Here is a 23,950-nt window from a genome sequence, read left to right as displayed (position 1 = left end):
GGGGGGGGGGGGGGGGGGGGGTTGAGCTTAAGCCTTTCCATTGTGACATCACCATGCGGTAAATTAGATAATAGACCAATAATGAGTTCCAAACCTCTCTACCAATAACAGCTAGTTCAGTTTTTCCCTCCTCACTCAGACCACTCCCAGACAGTCCTAGCAAGTCTTTGCTAAGAAGCTATTTTATTATTTTTGACCATTTTAATTGATAACAACCACAATAAGGTACTTAATTATTATCCAGAAATTATTTGGTAGAGATTGGCTTAAAACAGGTTTTAAAACAGGATTCCTAGGACCTTTTCTGAGATGCTTTGTGGATACAGGCCCTCCGCTAATAGCCCAGCTCCACTCCATTAAGAGTATGTTCAGCATATCCACATGGGCAGTGATATCGACTGAAATGAAAGCCAAAATCAAACTTCAAAAAAATTTAAGATTTTATAAAACTTCCATTTCAAAAACAAAGACTTGGATACATTTCTACTTTTCAAATGAACATTTCTTACAACAAAGAACAAAAAAAAAAAACACAGTAAGGAAAAACAAAAAACAACTATCATAATCAACTCCCTTTGGTAAAAACTGTCTTGCATTTTTATTTTTCATACACGTACTAACTTCAGCCATCTCACTAAAGTCCACAGTAAGCTTAGAAAGTATTACTAGAACAACAACGCAGTTCTTAGTCATAAAAAAGGTCTGACACTATGTACAGTTTATTTACAGTGTGGATAGTCCATCCATAATGATCTCGGTTTATGTGTACAAGCTGGTGTATTGGCGTAGTAGGGCATTGCCAGCAACTTCAAAAGGTTGAATATCAGGGCGGCCAGGATTAGTTGTGTTTATATACTTATAATAAATATATACACACACACGATACATTTCATAATCTGACATTCACAAGCTATACAATTTTACAGTTAGACACAGCAGAGTTGTGTGGCTAAACTACTTGTCTTTTTACATTAAACACAACAGTGCTTTTCACTTCTCACCCCACAACGCTGCTTGTGACTCAGGCCTCGTTCTCTTAATGCACCCTTGTGTTTGAAAAGGAAAGGTGACCAATAAGAAACATCTTGTTCTCATTTTGAAGTGATGTGTTATTGTGATTTGTCCCCAACACAGGGCCGTGGCTGTGCCAGATCGTTTCAACTATAGTCCGCTTTGAGCTCCATGCACCCTTGAAACCGTGGCAAGTCAAACTCAACCCCATCCAATTCCTAGTTAAGTGCACTTATCCCCCAAAACTATTTTCCACGGATACCGCAGTTACACCGTCAAAAGTAATCTTTGACAACAGAATCCTTATTTTGATGGCTTCATATATTACTATGTCTGTCAATTACAAACAACCAAACCCCAGCCTACTGACTGAGCGCAAGTGAGGCTGTTACCCAGCAGGCACCTCTAGGGAGCACACAGGGCAAGTCCCAAAAGCCTTTTATTAAAGCCCCAAGACCATGATTTGTGATGTGGTTTGGTCTGCTGGTAAGAGCTCAGGTCAGTGACTGTGGCTAGATTTCAACCAACAGGACAACTCCCTACGTTTTGGCACCGAAGGCCCTGCAAAAGTGTGCACAGCTAAAAACGCTGATTAAAAACAGTGATCCAGTCGCCCCCGGTAAGACCTAGTTGTGTGTTGTGCTCCCATATCAGTTTTAGAAAGTTGTTGATATGCCCTCTCCTCCATTCCTGACCCACCCTAGTATATAATCCCAACCCCCCCCTTCCATTCCTGGTGGGTTATGGTGCATTGAGGGGTGAGCCGTATTTGACACGGTACTTGTTGATGTTCATGAAGTGGAGGATCTCCAGCTCGCGGGTGGTGGTGCACGGCACCAGGCCGTCACGCCCCTCTCCCATCAGCCACTTGTTGGTCTCAGCAGCCATGTCGCGAGTGACATGCTCCTTCACCCAGAAGTCGACCCAGGCCTGGAAGCGCTTGTGCAACCGAGTGCTCACTCTCTCGTGTGACTGCAGGTGGAAAGGAGAGAGGGACACCGTGGTCATGTTACTACTGTGTTAAAAAAAAAAAACAGAACTCTCAACACAGCAAATATAGGTTTCTAAGGTATCGCTCACACAATTGGTGGTCCTTTAGAGCAGTGGTTCCCAAACTGAGGCACGCGAGGGATCGGCAGGGGGGGCACTTGGGTCCCACCCCAAAAAGGAACTCAGTCCGGCTTTCAACGTACTCTTGAAAGTGGTAAAAGTAGAATGCACAAGGTGCAATTTCGAAACTGGGTAGTGCATCAGTTTTCCTCGTCATGTCAGTCATTGCATAGCTTATGTCACGTTCGCAAACTAGTCGGAACTAGGCAACGCTGACATTTCCAACTTGCTAACTGGTTGTAGTTATACGTGCCGCGTTCAATGAATCAGCAAGTCTGAAATGTTCTAGTTTCCTAGTTCCGACTTGCATGTGAGCGCGGCATAAGAGAGCTATTTATAACCTCTGGACATTTCTGAGATCAACTAATCCATGTCAGTGAACGTTTTTTTTAGCCATAGATTTTGTTGTAATGTTTGAGTCACTCAATTATCACATGAATACACATTAGACATGGAAAAATGTATAAAATTGCAAGAAAACGAGATGTAGAACTTACAATTTTTCTCTGCACCATGTGACAAAATGTGTAGAATTGCTGGAAATAAGCTTTAAAGCTGAGAAACGTTCTCTCCACCAACAAGAGGGTTGTGAACAGTTAGAAATACACGTGGCACGTGCAGGAGGGGGCGCGGAATGTTCCCCAATGCTTGAATGGGAGCCTGAGTGAAAGTTTGGGAACCACTGATTTAGAGGACGGTTACTAATTTAACCGACTAGAATAACAAGTCACAAATAGGATTGTGCCCATTAAAAGGATGAGGCCACAAAGGGTAATATGTACAGCTCACTACACTAAGACGGTAGTGGGAGAGGAATATGAGTAAATGGGAGGAGAGGTGAATACCTGGTGAGCTCGCAGCAAGGCAGTGCGTCGGTACATGTAGTCCTCAGACTTGAAGACATACACCATCTTGTAGGAGTTGAGCTTGAACATACATTCCATTTTAAGGTTCTCTGCATTCTCCATGGACTTTTTCTGTCCCTCGCTGGCCTCCTTCTCCAGCTGCTCCCTACCACTTTGGTACTTCCGTATCCGACGGAGGTTCCTGAATAGAAAAGGTTCCAGGTTAGGCTAGTTAAAGCTAACTCTTTTGAGGCATTTTGCACCAAAAGAGAATAAAGAATGCATATTCAAATAAAGTGACACTAACCTGGGAAGGAAGACAGGTTTCTGAGCAAGGTGTTCCCGCAACTCTGGAGAGGTAGAGTCAGAATTCAGGTAGCGACCCACGTAATCTGACCAGCGCTTGAAAATACAAAACAACTCCACTCAATACACAGACCAGCTGCCAAAATAAAAAGGTTAGCAGTGATAACACACATCTACCGTTTACCACAACACTAAAAACAACTTTCAATTAGATGGGGTCAAAGATTGCATGTTGTCAATCAAAACAATCTTCGCCATTGGTCAAACACAGTATAAGAAAAAATACAGGTGCGCTAATTAACTGGCGGAAAGCTGAGAGATGCCTGGGTTCACACACACAGGAGAAAATAAAAGCATATATTTGTACTGTGCTGTCTATTACCTCTGCCTCCATGGGTTCATCGGAGTTCTCCTCCTCGGTGTCCAGAAGCTCCACTGTCAGTTGAACATGGCCTCTGTTCTTTAGAAACATAAGCTGTGGCGAGAGCCAGGGAAGAAAGGCAGGAGAGGAGAGAGAGAAAGGTGACGTTAGAGTATATATATATACACATACACACACACACACACACACACACACACACACACACACACACACACACACACACACACACATATACATACACACATACACACATACATATATGATAGTCAGAAACAGACATCACAGGAAAAAAATACTATTTCCTGACAGTGGTCGATCTACCTTGAAGCAATTCTCATCGGACATGATCTGTTCCGCCTTGCGCTGGTAGCATCCCTCTGTGGAAGCTCTGGATGTCTGGGTGGGAAGGGGACCCCCGGTGGCCTCGTTGGTGCCCTCTGCTAAGTACAGGTCTGTCACCTGCACGCAGATCTCGTCACTCACTATGTGCTGGAGCTGCAGACAGAAAAGAAGAAGAGCTGAGTGGAGAAAAGTGCTAGACCAGCAGAACCAACCTGTAAAAAATGCTTAAACAAAAACTGAAAACAGGTTTAGAATAGGCTCATCAACCTGGAGGATCAAAAAGCTAGCTATGCTACTAGGAACTAGCCCAAATTTAGTGTAAAAGAATAGCAGTAATGAGGGGCTACTGACCTGCCTGACGATGCTCTGGATGAGTTTGTCCATGGTGAAGGCGGTGTAGGCATGGATGGTGAACATCTCCCGGAGGGAGTCCTCGTACTGAGCAGGCTCCAGGTTGCCATCCAGAAGGTTCCGCACCATCTCCAGGAAGGCAGAGTAGTAGTCCTCCACCTCTATATCCACTGCAGGTAGGGAAGAAAGACTATCAGAGACTGATCATGGCACTATGCATTTCAGTTCAACCAATGTATAGATGACATTTAAATAGAGGACTGCATTCCCATGGGATGCCCGCAGGACCTGAGGATCCCGACAGATCATTGTGGCGCGGTCAGCAGTTTTCACTGTAGAATAATAGTGAAGACATCAACACTATGAAATAACATACGGAATCATGTAGTAACCAAAAAAAAGTTAAAACAAAACAAAATATATTTTAGATTCTTCAAAGTAGCCACCCGTTGCCTTGATGACAGCTTTGCACACTTGGCATTATCTCAACCAGCTTCATGAGGGAGTCATTTGGAATGCTTTTCCAACAATCTTTCCTTCACTCTGCGGTCCAACTCATCCCAAACCATCTCAAATTGGGTTGAGATCAGGGGATTGTGGAGGCCAGTTCATCTGATGCAGCACTCCATCACTCTCCTTCTTGGTCAAATAAAACTGTTAATCTAAAAAAACTAAGGCACTACATCGCAGTGCTAGAGGCGTCACTACAGACCCTGATTCGATCCTGGGCTGTATCACAACCGGCCGTGATCGGGAGTCCCACAGGGCGGCGCACAATTGGCCCAGCGTCGTCCGGGTTAGGGGAAGGTTTGGCCGGGGAAGGCCGTCATTGTAAATAAGAATTTGTTCTTAACTGACTTGCCTAATTAAATAAAAGGTTCAATTTATTGTGGTGCATCTTTCCAAGGAACTGTACTTCCTAAATATGATTACGGCTATAGTTTACAACTTGCCTAGGAATAAATACTGATTAACCATATTTGCCTCAGTCTGAAAATCGTCCCACTCCGAATGTAGGCTATAAAAATAGCTCAAGAGAAAGTATCTCCAACTCTGCTCTCTTCAAACTACATCTAGCATATTGGCCGATAAACCCAGTAATATCGATAACTTAATATAATGGGCCATGTGAAAATTACACAGACCTAAAATAACATTGCAGGACTGTGGTTGGGTTGAGGACCAGTTCTTGCAGTAACAGGTGGGAGTCTGCGGCAGGATGAAAAAAATAAGTGCCAGGCAGACCTCTATACTGAAACATCTTTCAATGCACAATCTGAATAGTAACTGATTTACTGTGGAAATTTTGCAGACAACTGCACATACGGTGTATGGCCATGGGCTATGATTAGCCAATCTCTAGCTTGCTCAATGCTTCACAGATCCACAGTAGCCCCCATTAACCCAGTGCTGATGCACTGTGTGTCTATGAGACTTACCGATCAAAGTGATGAAAATCAATGAGTGATTGAGTGTGAAAAGGCTATTGCTGTGTGGGATTAACAGTTTTGTGCTATGAACTCACTGGGCTCTTTCAGTCTCAGCTGGATGGCAGGGTTGTCATTCTTGTCTCGCTTGAGGCCCAGCACCTCTCTCTCCCAGTCACGCTCCCGGATGTCCTCCTCTATCTGCCTCTCCGCCTGCCCGTAGATCCGCGTCAGCCGCGAGCACAGTGTCTGGTGCAGCCGCAGGAAGATGTACCAGTTATTGTTGACGTAAAATAGATTGTAGGCCTCGGCGCAACTCCGCAGCTTCTGGGCACCCGTGTTGCAGAAGAGGAGCTTGGAGGACTTGTTGGGGCTTCCGCCTTGCGTGACGCCATTGTGCTTCTTGGCCACGGACACATCCAGCTCCATCTCCTCTTCCTCTTCTTCTTCCTCCAGGTCTGAGAGCTCGCCGCGCTGGGCGAACAGCATGTCGGGGATCAAGTGGTGAATGATTTGTTTGATCTTGTACTTGTCCTCCTTCTGGATGCCCGTCTGCCGCTTGACGTGGTGGATGATGAGGGCGGCAGCGTCCTCCAGGATCTGGCTGTCCTCGTAGGTCAAAGTCAGGTGGGGGCCGCTGGGCATCACGGTGTTCTCTTCCGATGCCTGTTCCTGTCGCTACACCGCAACACAAAAGCACACACTTTTCACGTACTTGCTGTTGAGTGAACAGCAACATAAAATTCCCACAATTTAGGATTCTATCCATTTTAACTTATTGGAACTCAAGAAAACTCACCTCGTCGTAGATGCTCTCAATCTCATTGAGCAGTGTCTTGGATCGTAGCACCTTGGTGTCGTTCTGTTTGAAGTTGATACCTTGGTGGTCAAGAGACTTCAAGTAGTACTTCTCATTCTGCTCCCTCCAGATCTTGTTGAAGCCCCTCTGGGCTTCCCGCCACTCCTCCTCCTTGGTCTTTAACCTGAGGACAACATGGGAATGAGGACGGCTTCCAGGAGAAAACCTCAAGTTGTGACTAAGTGAAAAGATTCATAGTTTTCAACTCAACACTTTGATGTAAGAACAGGCATATGAGCATGCATGAAAGAAGAATGTAGACACCCACAAAAGCCCTGTAAACAAATATATAAAAATTGAATCAACAGTTTAGAGAAACTAGGGATAGCTCATCCAAATTAAATCCAGAATAAATAATACTCCTTTCCTGGTACAGTTTGAGTTTTGGCTTGACACTCACCTCTTCAGCACAATGGGAACAGAAACGGCAGGGTTCTTCTTGAGCCCATCGATGATGTCAGGGGCCTTGTCACCGTATATCCTCTGGATGGCCTTGCGATGGATGACTTCCGAGGAGCCTCCCAGCGTGTTGTCCAGGCGGAACTTGGCCTGCTCCTCGGCAGACATACGGGACAGTTTTCTTTGTACAGTCTCCAGCATGCGGATGGTGGCCAGGTTGGTCTCCAGCACCACATCCAGCTGGAGGCAAATACAAATGAAAATAAGGGAGTGTTAGATAACAAGCACAACATGGGCAAGACAACATAATAGCATAGACCAGCGATGGGCAAATGGGTGCAATTTCGAAATTTGGTTGTGCATCAGATACTTAATTAGCCTATGTCAGCAAAAATGGCGTAGATGGATGTATTTGTCCATGAAACAGATAGAAACTGTTTTTATTAATTTGGTTTACAGTTTTTGGCTAACTCACCTCGAAGCGTTCATCCTCACATCTGTAGATGTGCTCCTCATACTGGGTCTTTTTGGAGCTCACAAAGGTAGAGTCTTCAGACCAGGAAGGGAAGGACACCCAGGTGTCATTGAGGACCTGGATGAAGCAAGGACACACTAAACATCTTGTGTACATACTTTAAACATATAAAAAGGTGTAAAAAAAAAAAATAGATTGTGTGATGCAACGCAATACAGCTCTGGTAATAATACAGCTCTGATTTCACCAAGTAAACCTATAGAAACATGGTTCTGACATGAACATCCACTACATTCAGAAAACAGTACACACAGTGAGTAGACTAACTAGAGAGTAATTATTTGTGTGAACAGCTGACAGGTAGGTGTGGTTAATGGCTGGTGAAAAAGGTTCCCTTGAGGGCCTGTTGATTGGCTGTTGGTCTTTAGATTGCCTTCGAGGGGCAGTGTTGCACTTACCTCTTTGCACAGTGGCGTTCTCCCGGTGCACTTTGGCTGCGTGTAGCTCTTCGGCAGTGCTCTGTAGCTCGATCCCAGTCTCTTGCAGGAAGCATAGTCAATCTCCATGGCAATGCCCTCCAAAGCACGCTCCTTGGGATAGCGCTCAGTGTGGGACATTTCCCGGTATCCTAGGAAGTTCTTGAACCAATTGAACAGTTCGGGGAATTTCCTGTCAACGACAGTGGCCATTTTGGTAAAAAAAATGTTTTTGCTTCAGCCACACTTAACAAAGCTTTACTGAATGGATCAAATGAATGCATAACCAGTCGAACATGTCAATGATGTGAAACAAGCCACGACCAATGAGGAGTGGATGAATCTAGAGCTAGTCGGTCACTGACTGAGTGAGGCCGTTTCCCAACTTCCGTACTCACCCCAGGAAAGGCAGCACCAGTTGCACCAACTCAGCCCTGGAGATGACCTCTTGGTTGAAGATGACCAAACAACGTAGGAAGTTGTCATAGGCCTCTGCACTCCGCAAGCCCTTCCGCACCTGCAAAAAATGTGTAAACACCTGGATGAGACGTCAAGTAAAGACAGATTTAAAAAAAATATATTAAAAAAAAAAAAAAATTGCATGTTTCCCTTTAAGATAAACTATATCATACTGCACCTTCAAGCTTTATGGGGGGTTTGCCGCCTGGGGCGGCAGGTAGCCTAGTGGTTAGAGCATTGGACTAGTAACTGAAAGGTTGCAAGATCGAATCCCCGAGCTGACAAGGTAACAATCTGTTGTTCTGCCCCTGAACAAGGCAGTTTACCCACTGTCCCTAGGCCGTCATTGAAAATAAGAATTTGTTCTTAACTGACTTGCCTAGTTAAATAAAGGTAAAATAAAAATTTTATAAATAAAGTTAGTTCATTATAACAGGAAATTATAAGCAACTTTTACTCGTTAATATTTAATTAAATTAGTTAAAAACATTGACCTTTCAGGTTATTTAATTACATAGCTAATGAAACTAAATTGGGTAGAAAGCCAAGCTCAAACTCACCTTCTCAAAGAACAGAGATTCTGTGCCATCTCCATGTTTGCTGTCTTCTACCAGGGACGAGTCTTTCAAATTCACCAACTTGGGCTTCTTCTTCAAGATAGCAAAGATGTGAACAAAAGAGTGTGAGTTCTCAACTGTGATGTAAAAAATATATCAGTTTATATTGATAAATAATTCAACACAAGCTGTAAAATAGTAGAGCATGCTGGAAAGCAGTCATAGGGTAATGCATTTTCGTATCTACAGTGTGCTGATAAAGGGGTGTGTACCTTGACAGGGGGTGTGGCAACTGTCCCAGAGAGCATGCGGATCTGGCAACCGTTCTGATTGGGCCTCTGTTTGTTGTTGAGCTGCAGCTTCTTCGCTGTGCCACCGTGGTCATTCCGCACAGACTCCGCCTTTTCTGCTGTCGTCTTGCTTAACAGCTAGGGAGGACAAGGGACACGACATTGGCAGATAGCTCAGAGGTAGTTGCATCACAATATTACCTCAGGTACTCATTTGAAAACCTGCTATCGAAAAGTTACGTCAACCACTGAATATTATGTCTGATATGGACTTTTAGGGACAAATACTTCTGAATATAAATGAATACTTTACACACTTTATAGGCATACACTGAGTATACCAAACATTAGATATCAACATCCTAATATTGAACCCCCCCCTTGCCCTCAGAACGGCCTCAACTCATTGGGGCAAGGACTCTACAAGGTGTCGAAAGCGTTCCACAGGGATGCTAGCCCATGTTGACACCAATGCTTCCCACAGTTGTGTAAAGTTGGCTAGATGTCCTTTGGGTGGTGGACCCTTCTTGATACACACAGGAAACTGTTGAGTGTGAAAAACCCAAGAGCATTGCAGTTCTTGACACAAACCGGTTTGCCCTGCACCTACTACCATAACCCCTTCAAAAAGGCACTTAAATATTTTGCCTTGCCTATTCACCCTGAATGGCACACGTACACAATCCATGCATCAAGACTAAAAATCCTTCTTTAACCCGTCTCCTGCACTTCAACTACACTGATTGAAGTGGATTTAAGGGATCATAGCTTTCACCTGGTCAGTCTATGTCATGGAAAGAGCCAGTGTTGTTAATGTTTTGTATACTCAGTTTAGATTCTCAGGGAACAGATAAATGCTTTGTGCTCTACTCACCACCGAGCTGTTGGCATCTGGTAGGAACTGGCCAAACTCAGAGAGAAGGTCCTCCTGGTTCTTGAAGAGCCGGGCCACCTGGGCATAGACCTCCTGCTCTGTCAGGGCTGGGGTGTAGTTCCCTCCTGCCTCCTTAGCATTCCGCTGCTCCTTCTAGAGTTGACAAAGAAAAACATTGCTATTATGAATGCTCCAGTTGGAATATTACGTGATAGGTGGTCTAAGAGGCAAATGTGGTTTGGCTGCTGACCTGGTAGGTGTGCAGGATCTCCAGGAAGGCTTTGTAGATGTCCGGCTGACCCTGGAAACGGTTCTTGATCTTGTTGACGTAGTTGATGGCATGATTGAACTCCACAGGCTGGTTGTTCTGCAGCGGAGGGGCATTGGGCGTGCCACTGATCGGGGTGTGGGGCTGCAGGGTTGGGGATCGGGGGGAGGCATAGGCGGGGATGGACGGATTGGGCTGGCTGCTTGGCGTGAGGACTGGAGATTGCAGTGGCTGCTAGACAAAGACAAAACGAACATGTATATAAAAATCATGTTGGGGAAAAACTAACATATTTAACATTTTGGACTAGCGGACTGAGAAAACAGAGTGGTAAACATAATATAGGCAAATAATGTGTAATATTTATATTTTCACCCACTCACCTTGCTTATCTTGGTAGGGGTTGGCTGTGTGGGAGGGGGTGGGGCAGAGGTGGTGGTGGGGGCTGGCGGCTGGTGCGGGGTGGGTAGTCCCGACAGGGGGATTTGTGAGACAGAGATGCCGTGAGGGGTGATGTGGTGGATCTGACCCGGCGTGGTCACATTGACCAGGTCGTTGGTCGCGACCTCGATCTTGTAGCCCGGTGGCAGGAAGGTGTTGAATCCCATAATGAGGTCAGGGTGGCCTTTGAAGAGCTGGGATACCCTGCTTATCACCCCAGGAGTGTCAATGCTGTGACAGAACAGAGAAACATATTTGCTTGAAAGGCAGTTAACTTTTGTCATGCTAGAGTAAGAGAGGCAAAACCTTAAATGTCAATAGTGAATGACCTCACCTTTGAGACTTGAACTCCTTCATGATGTCCAGGAAGTCATTGTAGACTTGAGGTTGGTTGCCAAACTGGAGTTTCACTTGGTCCAGGTAAGACAAAGCATCTTCCACCTGAGAGAGACAGAAAGATATCCATCACTCTAAGTCTGATCACTGTTCATCTGGGTCTTATTTGATTATATTTCAGAAAAATGTCTAAATTGCTCTCATTAGGCTGGCCTGGAAAACACCAAACAGGGGAGGGGGCCCAGGAGGTCTCACCTTGAGCCTCTGGAATTGCTGCTGGCCCTGGGCTGAGGCAGGGGGGTGAGCGTGGCCCTGCATCACAGGGGGCCCATGGGGCTGGACCGCTGGGCTGTGGTGGTGTACAGCTGGGCTAGGGGCGTGGCCATGACCACTCGAGTTCTGTGGCACAGTGGAGACCTGTAGGGAGGACACAGAGTCAAATACACTACCGGTCAAAAGTTTTAATAAACATACTCATTAAAAGGGTTTTTTCTTTATTTGTACTATTTCCTACATTGTAGAATAATAGTGAAGACATCAAAACATATGGACTCATGTAGTAACCCAAACAAGTATTAAACAAATCAAAATATATATCTTTAAAATATTTTTATCCTTAAAATAGCCACCTGTTGCCTTGATGACAGCTTTGCACACTCTTGGCATTCTCTCAACCAGTTCACCTGGAATGCTTTTCCAGGTGAACTGGTTGAGAGTGTGTGTTCCCACATATGCTAAGCACTTGTTGGCTGCTTTTCCTTCACTCTGCGGTCCAACTTATCCCAAACCATCTCAATTGGGCTGAGGTCGGGGGATTGTGGAGGCCAGGTCATCTGATGCAGCACTCCATCACTCTCCTTCTTGGTCAAATAGCCCTTACACAGCCTGGAGGTGTGTTTTGGGTCATTGTCCTATTGAAAAACAAATGATAGTCCCTCTAAGCTCAAACCAGATGGGATGGCGTATCGCTGCAGAATGCTGTGGTTGCCATGCTGGTTAAGTGTGCCTTGAATTCTAAAGAAATCACTGATAGTGTCACCAGCAAAGCATCCACACACTATAACTCCACCTCCTCCATGCTTTACGGTGGGAAATACACAAACAGAGATCATCCGTTAACTCACATTGCGTCTCACAAAGACACGGAGGTCGGAACAAAAAATCTCCAATTTGGACTCCAGACCAAAGGAAAAATGTCCACCGGTCTAATGTCCATTGCTCGTGTTTATTGATGTTGAGATGCATCGGTTACTTGAACTCTGTGAAGAATTTATTAGATCTGCAATTTCTGAGGCTGGTAATTTCTGCTGCAGAGGTAACTCTGGGTCTTCCTTTCCTGTGGCGGTCCTCATGAGAGCCAGTTTCATCATAGCGCTTGATGGTTTTTGAAACTGCACTTGAAGAAACTTTCAAAGTTATTTATATTTTCCGGATTGACTGACCTTCATGTCTTCAAGTAATGATGGACCGTCGTTTCTCTTTGCTTATTTGAGCTGTTCTTGCCATAATATGGAGAATGCCAAGAGTGTGCAGAGCTGTCATCAAGGCAAAGGGTGGGTATTTGAAGAATCTCAAAAATAAAATATATTTTGATTTGTTTAACACTTTTGGTTATTACATGATTCCATGTCTGATTTCATAATTTGTATGTCTTCAGTATTATTCTACAATGTAGAAAATAGTAAAAATAAAGAAAAAACCTTTAATGAGTAGTGTTATAAAACTTTTGATCAGTAGTGCACATGCATATAGAGGCATTTCTTTTTGGGGGAGGAAATGACTTATTGGTTGTTTTATGAATGCAGTAATGGAATTGATTGATCAATTGTTAAATCATTCCAAAGTGTACATAGCCACAGAATATCACTATTAGAAAAGTTACTGCTCATTTATGATTAAAATAGAAGTTAAATCTATTAAACCGTAAACCTTGGTTGCGTGTGTAGCACTGCGTACCTGGTAGCCCTGTGGGACAGAATACTGGATGTTGCCTGCGGTAGGCTGCATGCTGTCGCCCACGGCCTCGTATGCGGCAGGCGCCGGGGCCAGGACGCGGTGCTGGAAAGCCTCCGTGCTGCCGGTGAAGCGCCGCTGTTGGGACGCAAATACCGGTTCCTGTTCCTCCAAGCGCCGTTTCATTTTGAACTCATGCTTGAGGGGGCTGAAAGACCTGCGGACGAAACAACTTCAGCATGGCGTCCGGGTAGTCATGTATTTACCGGGCCGTTTTTTTTTGTCATACTCGCGCAAACATTGTGTTTACCTTTTCACTTAAATGGAGACAAAGACAGCGTCAAAAATATATGTACTTTCAGGTAGGAAGGTATACATTTAAGAAAGAAATGTAAGCCTAAACTTAATACACCAACAGGTTTTATTTTTGTCAAACATCCATTCTGGGAAGAAAGTATGAGCGTGAATCTGAAGCTAAACATGGACATAAAAATACGACTGGCACGTGTTGATACAATGTTGGAATACTATGTAGACTGAAAACAACCTAGCAGCCAAGGCATGCTGCAGAACTATGAATTACTTATCGAAGCGACGCCACAGTACTGGGGTTTATTCAAAACATTACGCCGATTTACGTTGCAAAACAGAAACCGCTTATTCCTAACGGAAAATGTTTTGCAATGAAAACGAGAGTTTCTACTGGACAAATTCAGGAAGGGTCGTCCCCATTTCGTTTGCTTCTTATACGGTTTCCGTTCTAAGATGTAATGAATACACCCCCGATTGAATGTGACTGGCTTGCTACATTCCATTCATGATCTAGCTACCGTGGTAGTGATTTATTTCCTGCAATTTCGCATGATGACAAAACAAAATCAACAAGTCAATATGAGATTTCTACTTGGTTAGTTTACCGAGAGGCTCCAATAAATATAAATATGTATTTTGATATAAAATATCTAGCCGGTAGCTGGTTAACATTTCGGACAGGTAAGCTTTGTAGCAAAAGTTTAGTTACCGTTAGCTATATTGAATTAATATCCCAATACATCTGTGGCTAGCCTACACACGTACGCTATGATGACTAGACCACACTAGTTTAACTATATGACCGGGTCCATGTTTTTGGTCGGTGCCACCTACCCAGACAACCTCGGCTGGTCGACTCGCTAACTAGCCAATATGTAGTTAACTTAGCAAGCGTCTTCAATCAGGTAGGTAACTAACTGCCAACACACTAACGTCACAAGCTAACCACTTATGCTGTGCATCTTAATCGTAGCCACATGACTAGCTTGCAAACAAACCACCAGCGTTTCCCAAATAAAGGCATTGCGAGTTAAGTATTAAGAGAACGGCTCATATGCAAGTGTATTGGCCACAATAATAGCTTCGGCCTTATTTTCAAGCTGAAAGTAATGGCCAGTCCTTTACCCTCCCCCTCTGCTTTGCGGCCTGTCACCATTTCAGAACACCGACCGCGAGTAGCCGAGTTACAAGACGAAGCGATCCAGTGCCCGCCTTTGGATAACGACTCCAAGTATTAAGTGTTTTAGAGAAAACATACTAACGTTAACTAGTTAGTGTTTTCAAATGCCATAGCTAAGACCACCACAACAAAAGATGAGACATTAACGGTGCCTTTTAAAAATTCGCAAACTAACAATCTTTGTCCATTGCAAAGGTAGGTGTGTTAGTTAGCTAAGCTGTCTTGCTAGCATACAACATAAACAACACATTGAGAATCGATTCGAGTGGAGCACGGCAGACTATCTACAGTAAGTTAGCGTTGCACAATATTCACATGCTAGCCAATTTACCACATTTTTTCCTCAAATCTTTGCTAAAGAGTACTTCAGCAGTGACTGAAAGTCCAGTTCCACACGCCAGTTGCCCTTTAGTGCTGGCTATATCAAAATTGCTATCGGGGAAATAGCTAATTCAAACGAAACAATGATTGTTTTTTCAATTCTTGACAAATGAACTCACCCCCTGCCCTGGTAACAGACTTGAACAGGCACGTTAAAGTTGCAGTCAATTCGTGGGTATAAACTTAAACCTTTGAAAGCCGAAAAGACTAACAGGAGCATGCATATACTTTTGTAAATAAAATAATTTATACAGCTATAAGTATTTTAACAATCACCGCCCCGGACCGCAATAGGGAAAATTATCCTCGACAGAAAACAACCTCGGCTCGGTTCTTAAACAAGAGGCGTGGCCACGATTGTGTATTTCTCTTTCCCACCCACTGAACAATGTTATTGGTCGGCACTCGAAAGAAGCGGCAAAGTGGGATGGTATTGTAGTTATTATTGGCAGTTTGAGAAGTCTCTCAAATATTAACTGGAAAGGGGCTGTACTTTCGCCCGCAACCCTCGCGCACACAACATTCGAAAATTAGACTGAACAAAATGCTCGCGAAATAATCCGAATGTTTGTAAACAAAGCCGTTCTGGTAGTTCCGGGTTGCGAGCGTCGGAAAGCTGCACTCGAGAACGAAAATAAAACCATATGCAGATCACCGCCGTAATAACTAGACTATCTAATTAATAATGTATATACTCAGTTTAACATTTATATAAAATCATCAACACTATTCTTGTTATCAAGCCTCCATATTTCTAGGTTGTTAGATAGCGTTTCCTCCATTAACGAAGCAAGCTAGCTAACTGCAAAACTACAAACATTGCCTTGGTTGCAGCTGACCTTGCTGTATGCTAGCCAGAGCTATGTATTTGTATGTCATTTTTTTTGGGGGGGGGGGGGGGAATGTAATGCCAGCCAACTCCAATTGCAATGCTGGACAGATCGCCTTCATTGAATCTTCACCCACTAGCATTGTGCAGAATGAATGTATGCAAAGGTAGTAACTACCTAACGTTAGCTAGCCCATCTGTAGCCCCTAACTGCCTAGTTAGAGAAATGTAACTCCGCTCCTTTTTCAGCTATCTTGTTTGAACACCGAATGACCGACCACAAACTGCCTGCCAGTGGGTGCGCTAGCTGGTTAGCTAAATATTCCTACCTCTGGCATTGCATTTGCTAACTTGTCAGCACGCATGGATGAATGCAGATGTCCGTCATGTCACGTTAACAAAGAAAACCCTCGTTTTCAATTAATAAGCTGGTTTGGTATCTACAACAGTACACACATATTTCCTTACCCAATGCTGATGGTTCCATAGCCTGCCATACGCGAGTTGCTGAGCTGGGTTATGAGAAAGCTATTTGTCTGGCATAAGCTACAGCCTACATGTCGACATGTAACGTTAATCATTGCAATTTGAGCTAATGTTATACACAGATAACTGTTTAAAATACATTATTGTTTTACTGTGCTATCCTTCATCTGATGAGTGCAGGACCATAACCAGGGTGGGAGTTTTAGTGAAGTTGAAGGATATGTCAAAGTTGAAGCTCATTTACTGCATTTCTATACAATTAAAAAACAATACTATTTGGAGAAGAGCAAAAATGACCCCAGCCATGGTGATCCTTCATTCTGCTGTAGGTTCATTCACCTGTTGATCTACAAACACCGCATATTAGCTATACAACTGTAATGTTATACCCCTGAATTATGAGAAATTATTCACATTGACACATTGTCATTAATGACAAAATCTCCCCCTTCCCCTGCATTCCACTTCAATGTAACATGGCAGACACTCGCACTTGAGCCTTTTACTCTCGGTTTTAGTCCAACAGCTGTAAAAACTATGGTTCAATGATTCCCTACACTATTCAGTGCATCTTTTGTCACAAAGAGAAGTTTCACATTTTTGCAACCAGGAATATACAGTGATTTCTACATTGGCCACTAGACCCTATTTTCACTAGATAAACACAGCCACAAAGTAGTCTTCTCTGGTATTACAGCAGCCTGCAAACAAAGGTTAAAGGTGTATGCTGCCACATACTATACGGGTAATGAAAAAGGGGTAAAAAATAAACTACGAGAAAGTGGAAAAAAATACAATACAAAATGAAATCCTAAAACCAATCCCACTCCTTCAGTCATAGTCCAAATCACATCACTACAGGATGGAACATTCATCAACAGGATTCCTTGTAATGCCAAAAAACGTTAAGCCGCACTCACAACACTGCCTATTTTCTCAGATTTCCAATACGTTTGCACCTTTTTAACATGCAACATCTCAGGATCCTGTTGGCGAGTAACATTTACTCGTTTCTCTAATCCAAATACCATGGTTTCTTAAACTTTACTGACGCCTTCCACTCCTCTCGCCACCTCTGTCTCCTTCACCCGAACAGGGCACTTCATGCATTCGGGCGCATGCTCGCCACCACAATTGCAGCATTTCGCCCCAAATGGCATATGATACTCCTCCCGTCTACATACACTTCACAAATTTACATTCATCACACTGCATGGGTTTGAGCACAAAGGCTCTTACAGGTTAGCTCGCATAGCATAAATATATAGTACCAGTCAAAAGTTAACACCTACTCATTCAAGGGTTTTTCTTAATTTTTTGACTATTTCCTACATTGTAGAATAATAGTGAAGACATCAAAACTATGAAATAACACATATGGAATCATTTAGTAACCCATTTTTTCTAAACAAATCAAAATATATGTTATATTTGAGATTCTTCAAAGTAGCCACCCTTTACCTTGACAGCTTTGCACACTTGGCATTCTCTCAACCAGCTTCATCTGGAATGCTTTTCCAACAATGTTGGAGTTCCCACATATGCTGAGTACTTGTTGGCTGCTTTTCCTTCACTCTGCGGTCCAACTCATCCCAAACCATCTCAATTGGGTTGAGATCGGGGGATTGTGGAAGCCAGGTCATCTGATGCAGCACTCCATCACTCTCCTTCTTGGTCAAATAGCCCTTACACAGCCTGGAGGTGTGTTGGGTCATTGTCCTGTTGAAAAACAAATTATAGTCCCTCTAAGCTCAAACCAGATGGGATGGCATATCGCTGCAGAATGCTGTGGTAGCCATGCTGGTAAAGTGTGTCTGGAATTCTAAATAAATCACTGACAGTGTGACCAGCAAAGCACCATCACACTTCCTCTTCCATGCTTCACGGTAGGAACCACACGTGCAGAGATCATCCGTTCACCTACTCTGCGTCTCACAAAGACACAGCGGTTGGAACCAAAGATCTCAAATTTGGACTCAGATTTCCACTGGTCTAATGTCCATTGCTTGTGTTTCTTGGCCCAAGGAAGTCTTCTTATTGGTGTCCTTTAGTAGTGGTTTCTTTGCAGCAATTCGACCATTAAGGCCTGATTCGCGCAGCTTCCTCTGAACAGTTGATGTTGAGATGCGCCTGTTACTTGAACTCTGAAGCATTTATTAGATCTGCAATTTTTGAGGCTGGTAACTCAAACCTATCCTCTGCAGCAGAGGTAACTCTGGGTCTTCCTTTCCTGTGGCGGTCCTCATGAGAGCCAGTTTCATCATAGCGCTTGATGGTTTTTGCGACTGCACTTGAAGAAACTTTCAGTTCTTTAAATTTTCCGGATTGACTGACCTTCATATCTTAAAGTCATGGTGGACTGTCATTTCTCTTTGCTTATTTGAGCTGTTCTTGCCATAATATGGACTTGGTCTTTTACTAAACCTTGTCACAACACAACTGATTGGCTCAAACTCATTAAGGAGGAAAGAAATTCCACAAATTAACTTACGGCACACCTGTTAATTGAAATGCATTTCAGGTGACTACCTGAAAGCTGGCTGAGAGAAAGCTGGCTGAGAGAATGCCAAGAGTGTGCAAAGCTGTCATCAAGGCAGAGGGTGGCTATTTGAAGAATCTCAAATATAAAATATATTTTGATTTGTTTAACACTTTTTTGGTTACTACAGGATTCCAAGTGTGTTATTTCATAGTTTTGATGTCTTCACGATTATCCTACAATGTAGAAAATAATACAAATAAAGAAAAACCCTTGAATGAGTAGGTGTGTCATTCCACTATTACTGCAGATATTATGTACATTTTCTGTAATTACACAATGCAAAAATAAATAAGAAATACCATGTGTAGTGCCACTATTCAACAGGAACCAGCTTCTGCATTCGGAGCGACTGGGAGTGAATGGTAGCAGCAAGAAGTTCACCGTCAAAGTGAATAATGAACGTAACTGTAGTGAATTTCAGTTAACTACTCAGCAGTCACATAACATAACTGCTTTACTGTCAATCTGTTAATTTAGAGTTTTTTTTAAAATAGCATTGTCTTACCATCTTCAACCTAGGCTTCAGGCTATTCGGTGTGGAAGAGTGGAAAATTGTGGGGACCAGGTGTCCAATGGTGTGTTCGTAAATTCACTGTGGATATCTACTCCGATTTCAGAGCACTCTCGTCTGAGTGTGACAGAGGACAGAATAACTGAGGAATTTATGAACACGTAACACCCGTTGAATATGACCTGTGTCAGTAAACACCTGCACATTTTTTAAATTAAATTGTTGCTAGCAGCACAGTCAGTCACCAACGCTCTAAATAACATGTAAAACAGCCTAACTAGCTCTGCTAGGGCAAGTAAAATTATCAGAGTGAGATGAGCAAGCTAGCCAACTTTAGCCAGTTAACTTGGGTGCTTGACTGCGGAAGTTAGAGTTGAGGTCAGAATGCTCGGATCAACCCTACTCCTCGGCTAGTGTCCAGTGTGCGCTCTGAACACACAGTGAAACACTCAAACGCTCTGAATTTACTACTTGTACAGTTGAAGTCGGAAGTTTACATACAGTTAGGTTGGTGTCATTAAAACTCGTTTTTCAACCGCTCCACAAATTTCTTGTTAACAAACTATAGTTTTGGCAAGTCGGTTAGGACATCTACACCAGTAATTTTTCCAACAATTGTTTACAGACAGATTCTTTCACTTATCATTCACTGTATCACAATTCCAGTGGGTCAGAAGTTTACATACACTAAGTTGACTGTGCCTTTAAACAGCTTGCAAAATTCCAGAAAATGATATCATGGCTTTAGAAGCTTCTGATAGGCTAATTGACACCATTTGAGTCAAATGGAGGTGTACTTGTTGATGTATTTCAAGACCTACCTTCAAACTCAGTGCCTCTTTTCTTGACATCATGGGAAAATCAAAAGAAATCAGCCAAGACTTCAGAAAATAAATTGTAGACCTCCAAGTCTAGTTCATCCTTGGGAGCAATTTCCAAACGCCTGAAGGTACCACGTTCATCTGTACAAACAATAGAACGCAAGTATAAACACCATGGGACCACGCAGCCATCATACCGCTCAGGAAGGAGACGCGTTCTGTCCCCTAGAGATGAACGTACTTTGGTGCGAAAAGTGCAAGTCAATCCCAGAACAACAGCACAGGACCTTGTGAAGATGCTGGAGGAAACAGGTACAAAAGTATCTATCCACTAGAGGTCGACCGATTATGATTTTTCAACGCTGATACCGATTATTGGTGGACCAAAAAAAGCCCGATGCCGATTTTGTTATTTTATATATATATATAGTAATAATGACAATTACAACAATACTGAATGAACACTTATTTTAACTTAATATAATACATCAATAAAATCCATTTAATCTCAAATAAATAATTTAACATGTTCAATTTGGTTTAAATAATGCAAAAACAAAAGTGTTGGAGAAGAAAGTAAAAATGCAATATGTGCCATGTAAAAAAGCTAACGTTTAAGTTCCTTGCTCAGAACATATGAAAGCTGGTGGTTCCTTTTAACATGAGTCTTCAATATTCCCAGGTAAGAAGTTTTAGGTTGTAGTTATGACTATTTCTCTCTATACTGTTTGTATTTTATATACCTTTGACTATTGGATGTTCTTAAAGGCACTATAGTATTGCCAGCCTAATCTTGCGAGTTGATAGGCTTGAAGTCATAAACAGCGCAATGCTTGAAGCACAGTGAAGAGCTGCTGGCAAATGCAGGAAAGTGCTGTTTTAATGAATGCTTACGAGCCTGCTGCTGCCTACCACCGCTCAGTCAGACTGCTCTATTAAAACAGACTTAATTATAATATAACAACACACAGAAATACGAGCCTTAGGTCAAATCATTGTCAAATCCGGAAACTATAATTTCGAAAACAAAATGTTTATTCTTTCAGTGAAATACGGAACCATTCCGTATTTTATCTAACGGGTGGCATCCCTAAGTCTAAATATTGCTGTTATATTGCACAACCTTCAATGTTATGTCATAATTATGTAAAATTCTGCCAAATTAATTACGGTCTTTGTTAGGAAGAAATGGTCTTCACACAGTTCGCAACTAGCCAGGCGGCCCAAACTGCTGCATATACCCTGACTCTGCTTGCACAGAACGCAAGAGAAGTGACACAATTGCCCTAGTTAAAAGAAATTCATGTTAGCAGGCAATATTAACTAAATATGCAGGTTTAAAAAAATATACGTGTATTGATTTTAAGAAATGCATTGATGTTTATGGTTAGGTACACATTGGTGAAAAGACAGTGCTTTTTTCGCGAATGCGCTTGTTAAATCACCCGTTTGGCGAAGTAGGCTGTGATTCAATGATAAATTAACAGGCACCGCATCGATTATATGCAATGCAGGACAAACTAGATAAACTAGTAATATCATCAACCATGTGTAGTTAACTAGTGATTGTTAAGATTGATTGTTTTTTATAAGATAAGTTTAATGCTAGCTAGCACCTTGCCGTGGCTCCTTGCGGCACTCGCATAACAGGTAGTCAAGCCTGCCACGCAGTTTCCTCGTGGAGTGCAATGTAATCGGCGTCCAAAAATGCCAATTACCGATTGTTATGAAAACTTGAAATCGGCCCTAATTAATCTGCCATTCCGATTAATCGGTCGACCTCTACACTGTGTGCACAATTATTAGGCAAATCAGTATTTTGACCATATCATTATTATTATGCATATTCCCCAACTCCAAGCAGTATAAGCTGGAATGCTTATTGGATTTAAGCATATCAGGTGATGTGTATTTGTGTAATGAGGGAGGGTGTGGCCTAAGGAGATCAACACCCTATATCAAGGTGTGTATAATTATTAGGCAGCTTCTTTTCCTCAGGCAAAATGGGCCAAAAAAGAGATTTAACTGACTCTGAAAAGTCAAAAATTGTAAAAAGTATTTCAGAGGAATGCAGCACTCTTGAAATTGCTAAGATATTGGGGCGTGATCACAGAACCATCAAACGTTTTGTTGCAAATAGTCAACAGGGTTGCAAGAACCGTGTTGAGAAAAAGACAAATTAACTGCCAAAGATTTGAGAAGAATCAAACGTGAAGCTACCAGAAACCCATTATCCTCCAGTGCTGTCATATCCCAGAACTGCAACCTACCTGGAGTGCCCAGAAGTACAAGGTGCTCAGAGACATGGCCAAGGTAAGGAAGGCTGAAACCCGACCACCACTGAACAAGACACATAAGTTGAAACGTCAAGACTGGGCCAAGAAATATCTGAAGACAGATTTTTCTAAGGTTTTATGGACGGGTGATGAGTGACTCTTGACGGACCAGATGGATGGGCCCGTGGCTGGATCAGTAACGGGCACGGAGCTCCACTTCGACTCAGATGCCAGCAAGGTGGAGGTGGGGTACTGGTATGGGGTGGTATTATTAAAGATGAGCTAGTTGGACCTTTTCGGGTTGAAGATGGACTCAAACTCAACTCCCAAACCTACTGCCAGTTTTTAGAAGACACTTTCTTCAAGCAGTGGTAGAGGAAAAAGTCTGCATCTTTCAAGAAGACCATGATTTTTATGCAGGACAATGCTCCATCGCATGCATCAAAGTACTCCACTGCGTGGCTAGCCAGTAAAGGCCTTAAAGATGAAAGAACAATGACATGGCCCCCTTCCTCACCTGACCTAAACCCTATTGAGAACTTGTGGTCCCTTCTTAAACGGACGATTTACGTGGTTGCTGCTGCACAAAAAGTTGATCGTCAACAGATCAAGAAACTGACAGACTCCATGGATGGAAGGCTTATGACTGTTATTGAAAAGAAGGGTGGCTATATTGGTCACAGATTTTTTTTTGAAATGTCAGAAATGTTTATTTATAGATTTTGAGTTGTTTGTTTATTATTCTCACTTTTAACAGATGAAAATAAACAAGTGAGATGGGGAACTTTTCGTTTTTTCATTTAGTTGCATAATATTTCTGCACACTAATAGTTGCCGAATAATTGTACACACATAGATATTCTCCAAAGAAAGCCAAAACCTCACTTTTACCTTCTTAAATATTCAGGTTTGAGGTTTATTAACATTTTGGATTGACCGAGAGCGCTGTAGTTGTACAATAATACAATTATTCCTCAAACATACAACTTGCCTAATAATTGTGCACACAGTGTAATATCCACAGTAAAACGAGTCCTATATCAACATAACCTGAATGGCCGCTCAGCAAGGAAGAAGCCACTGCTCTAAAACCGCTATAAAAAAGCCAGACTATGGTTTGCAATTGCACATGGGACAAAGATCGTACTTTTTGGAGAAATGTCCTCTGGTCTGATGAAACATAAATAGAACTGTTTGGCCATAATGACCATCGTTATGTTTGGGGGGAAAAGGGGGAGGCTTGCAAGCCGAAGAACAGTATCCCAACCGTGAAGCACGGGGGTGGCATCAACTTGTTGTGGGGCTGCTTTGCTGCACGCAGGATGCCCAAATGGATGACTTGTAGCTGAGAGTAGAATGTGCAGAGGAATGTATTCGGTTCAGTCAGTTGTCCAATAAGCCCTTCCCAGCTAACGTAGTTTATGCTGGCTAGCTGGCAACAGCATGGCGCT

General features: G+C 42.8%; 1 protein-coding gene across 6 annotated transcripts in view; it reads right to left on the bottom strand.

Annotated features, from left to right (window-relative positions):
• Positions 1-416: 416 nt before the first annotated feature.
• The window catches only part of sin3aa (SIN3 transcription regulator family member Aa), a 28,305-nt gene continuing 4,771 nt past the window's right edge, over positions 417-23,950 (bottom strand). The window contains exons 2-22 of one of the 6 annotated variants that reach the window (XM_082957134.1): positions 20,224-20,364; positions 13,165-13,378; positions 11,464-11,625; positions 11,207-11,313; positions 10,815-11,130; positions 10,414-10,665; positions 10,164-10,316; positions 9,272-9,427; positions 9,003-9,092; positions 8,382-8,500; positions 7,966-8,176; positions 7,508-7,624; positions 7,034-7,272; positions 6,574-6,757; positions 5,873-6,452; positions 4,348-4,517; positions 3,976-4,149; positions 3,655-3,747; positions 3,274-3,368; positions 2,967-3,168; positions 417-1,983 (exon numbers count right to left, since the gene is read on the bottom strand). In XM_082957134.1, coding sequence (XP_082813260.1) covers positions 1,753-1,983; positions 2,967-3,168; positions 3,274-3,368; positions 3,655-3,747; positions 3,976-4,149; positions 4,348-4,517; positions 5,873-6,452; positions 6,574-6,757; positions 7,034-7,272; positions 7,508-7,624; positions 7,966-8,176; positions 8,382-8,500; positions 9,003-9,092; positions 9,272-9,427; positions 10,164-10,316; positions 10,414-10,665; positions 10,815-11,130; positions 11,207-11,313; positions 11,464-11,625; positions 13,165-13,347 — 3,834 coding nt within the window. In that variant the 5' untranslated portion in view covers positions 13,348-13,378; positions 20,224-20,364 and the 3' untranslated portion in view covers positions 417-1,752. Of the gene's footprint in view, positions 1,984-2,966; positions 3,169-3,273; positions 3,369-3,654; positions 3,748-3,975; positions 4,150-4,347; positions 4,518-5,872; positions 6,453-6,573; positions 6,758-7,033; positions 7,273-7,507; positions 7,625-7,965; positions 8,177-8,381; positions 8,501-9,002; positions 9,093-9,271; positions 9,428-10,163; positions 10,317-10,413; positions 10,666-10,814; positions 11,131-11,206; positions 11,314-11,463; positions 11,626-13,164; positions 13,379-15,153; positions 15,403-20,223; positions 20,365-23,950 lie in introns of those variants that run through there. The other 5 variants (XM_082957130.1, XM_082957131.1, XM_082957132.1 and 2 more) reach the window with 5 other exon arrangements.

This window comes from Salmo salar, chromosome 10, assembly GCF_965601325.2.
Source record: "Salmo salar chromosome 10, fSalSal1, whole genome shotgun sequence".
In the NCBI taxonomy this organism is placed as follows: domain Eukaryota; kingdom Metazoa; phylum Chordata; class Actinopteri; order Salmoniformes; family Salmonidae; genus Salmo; species Salmo salar.
The sequence above is the reverse complement of the archived record's forward strand: the minus strand, read 5'-3'. Positions and strand labels throughout refer to the sequence as shown.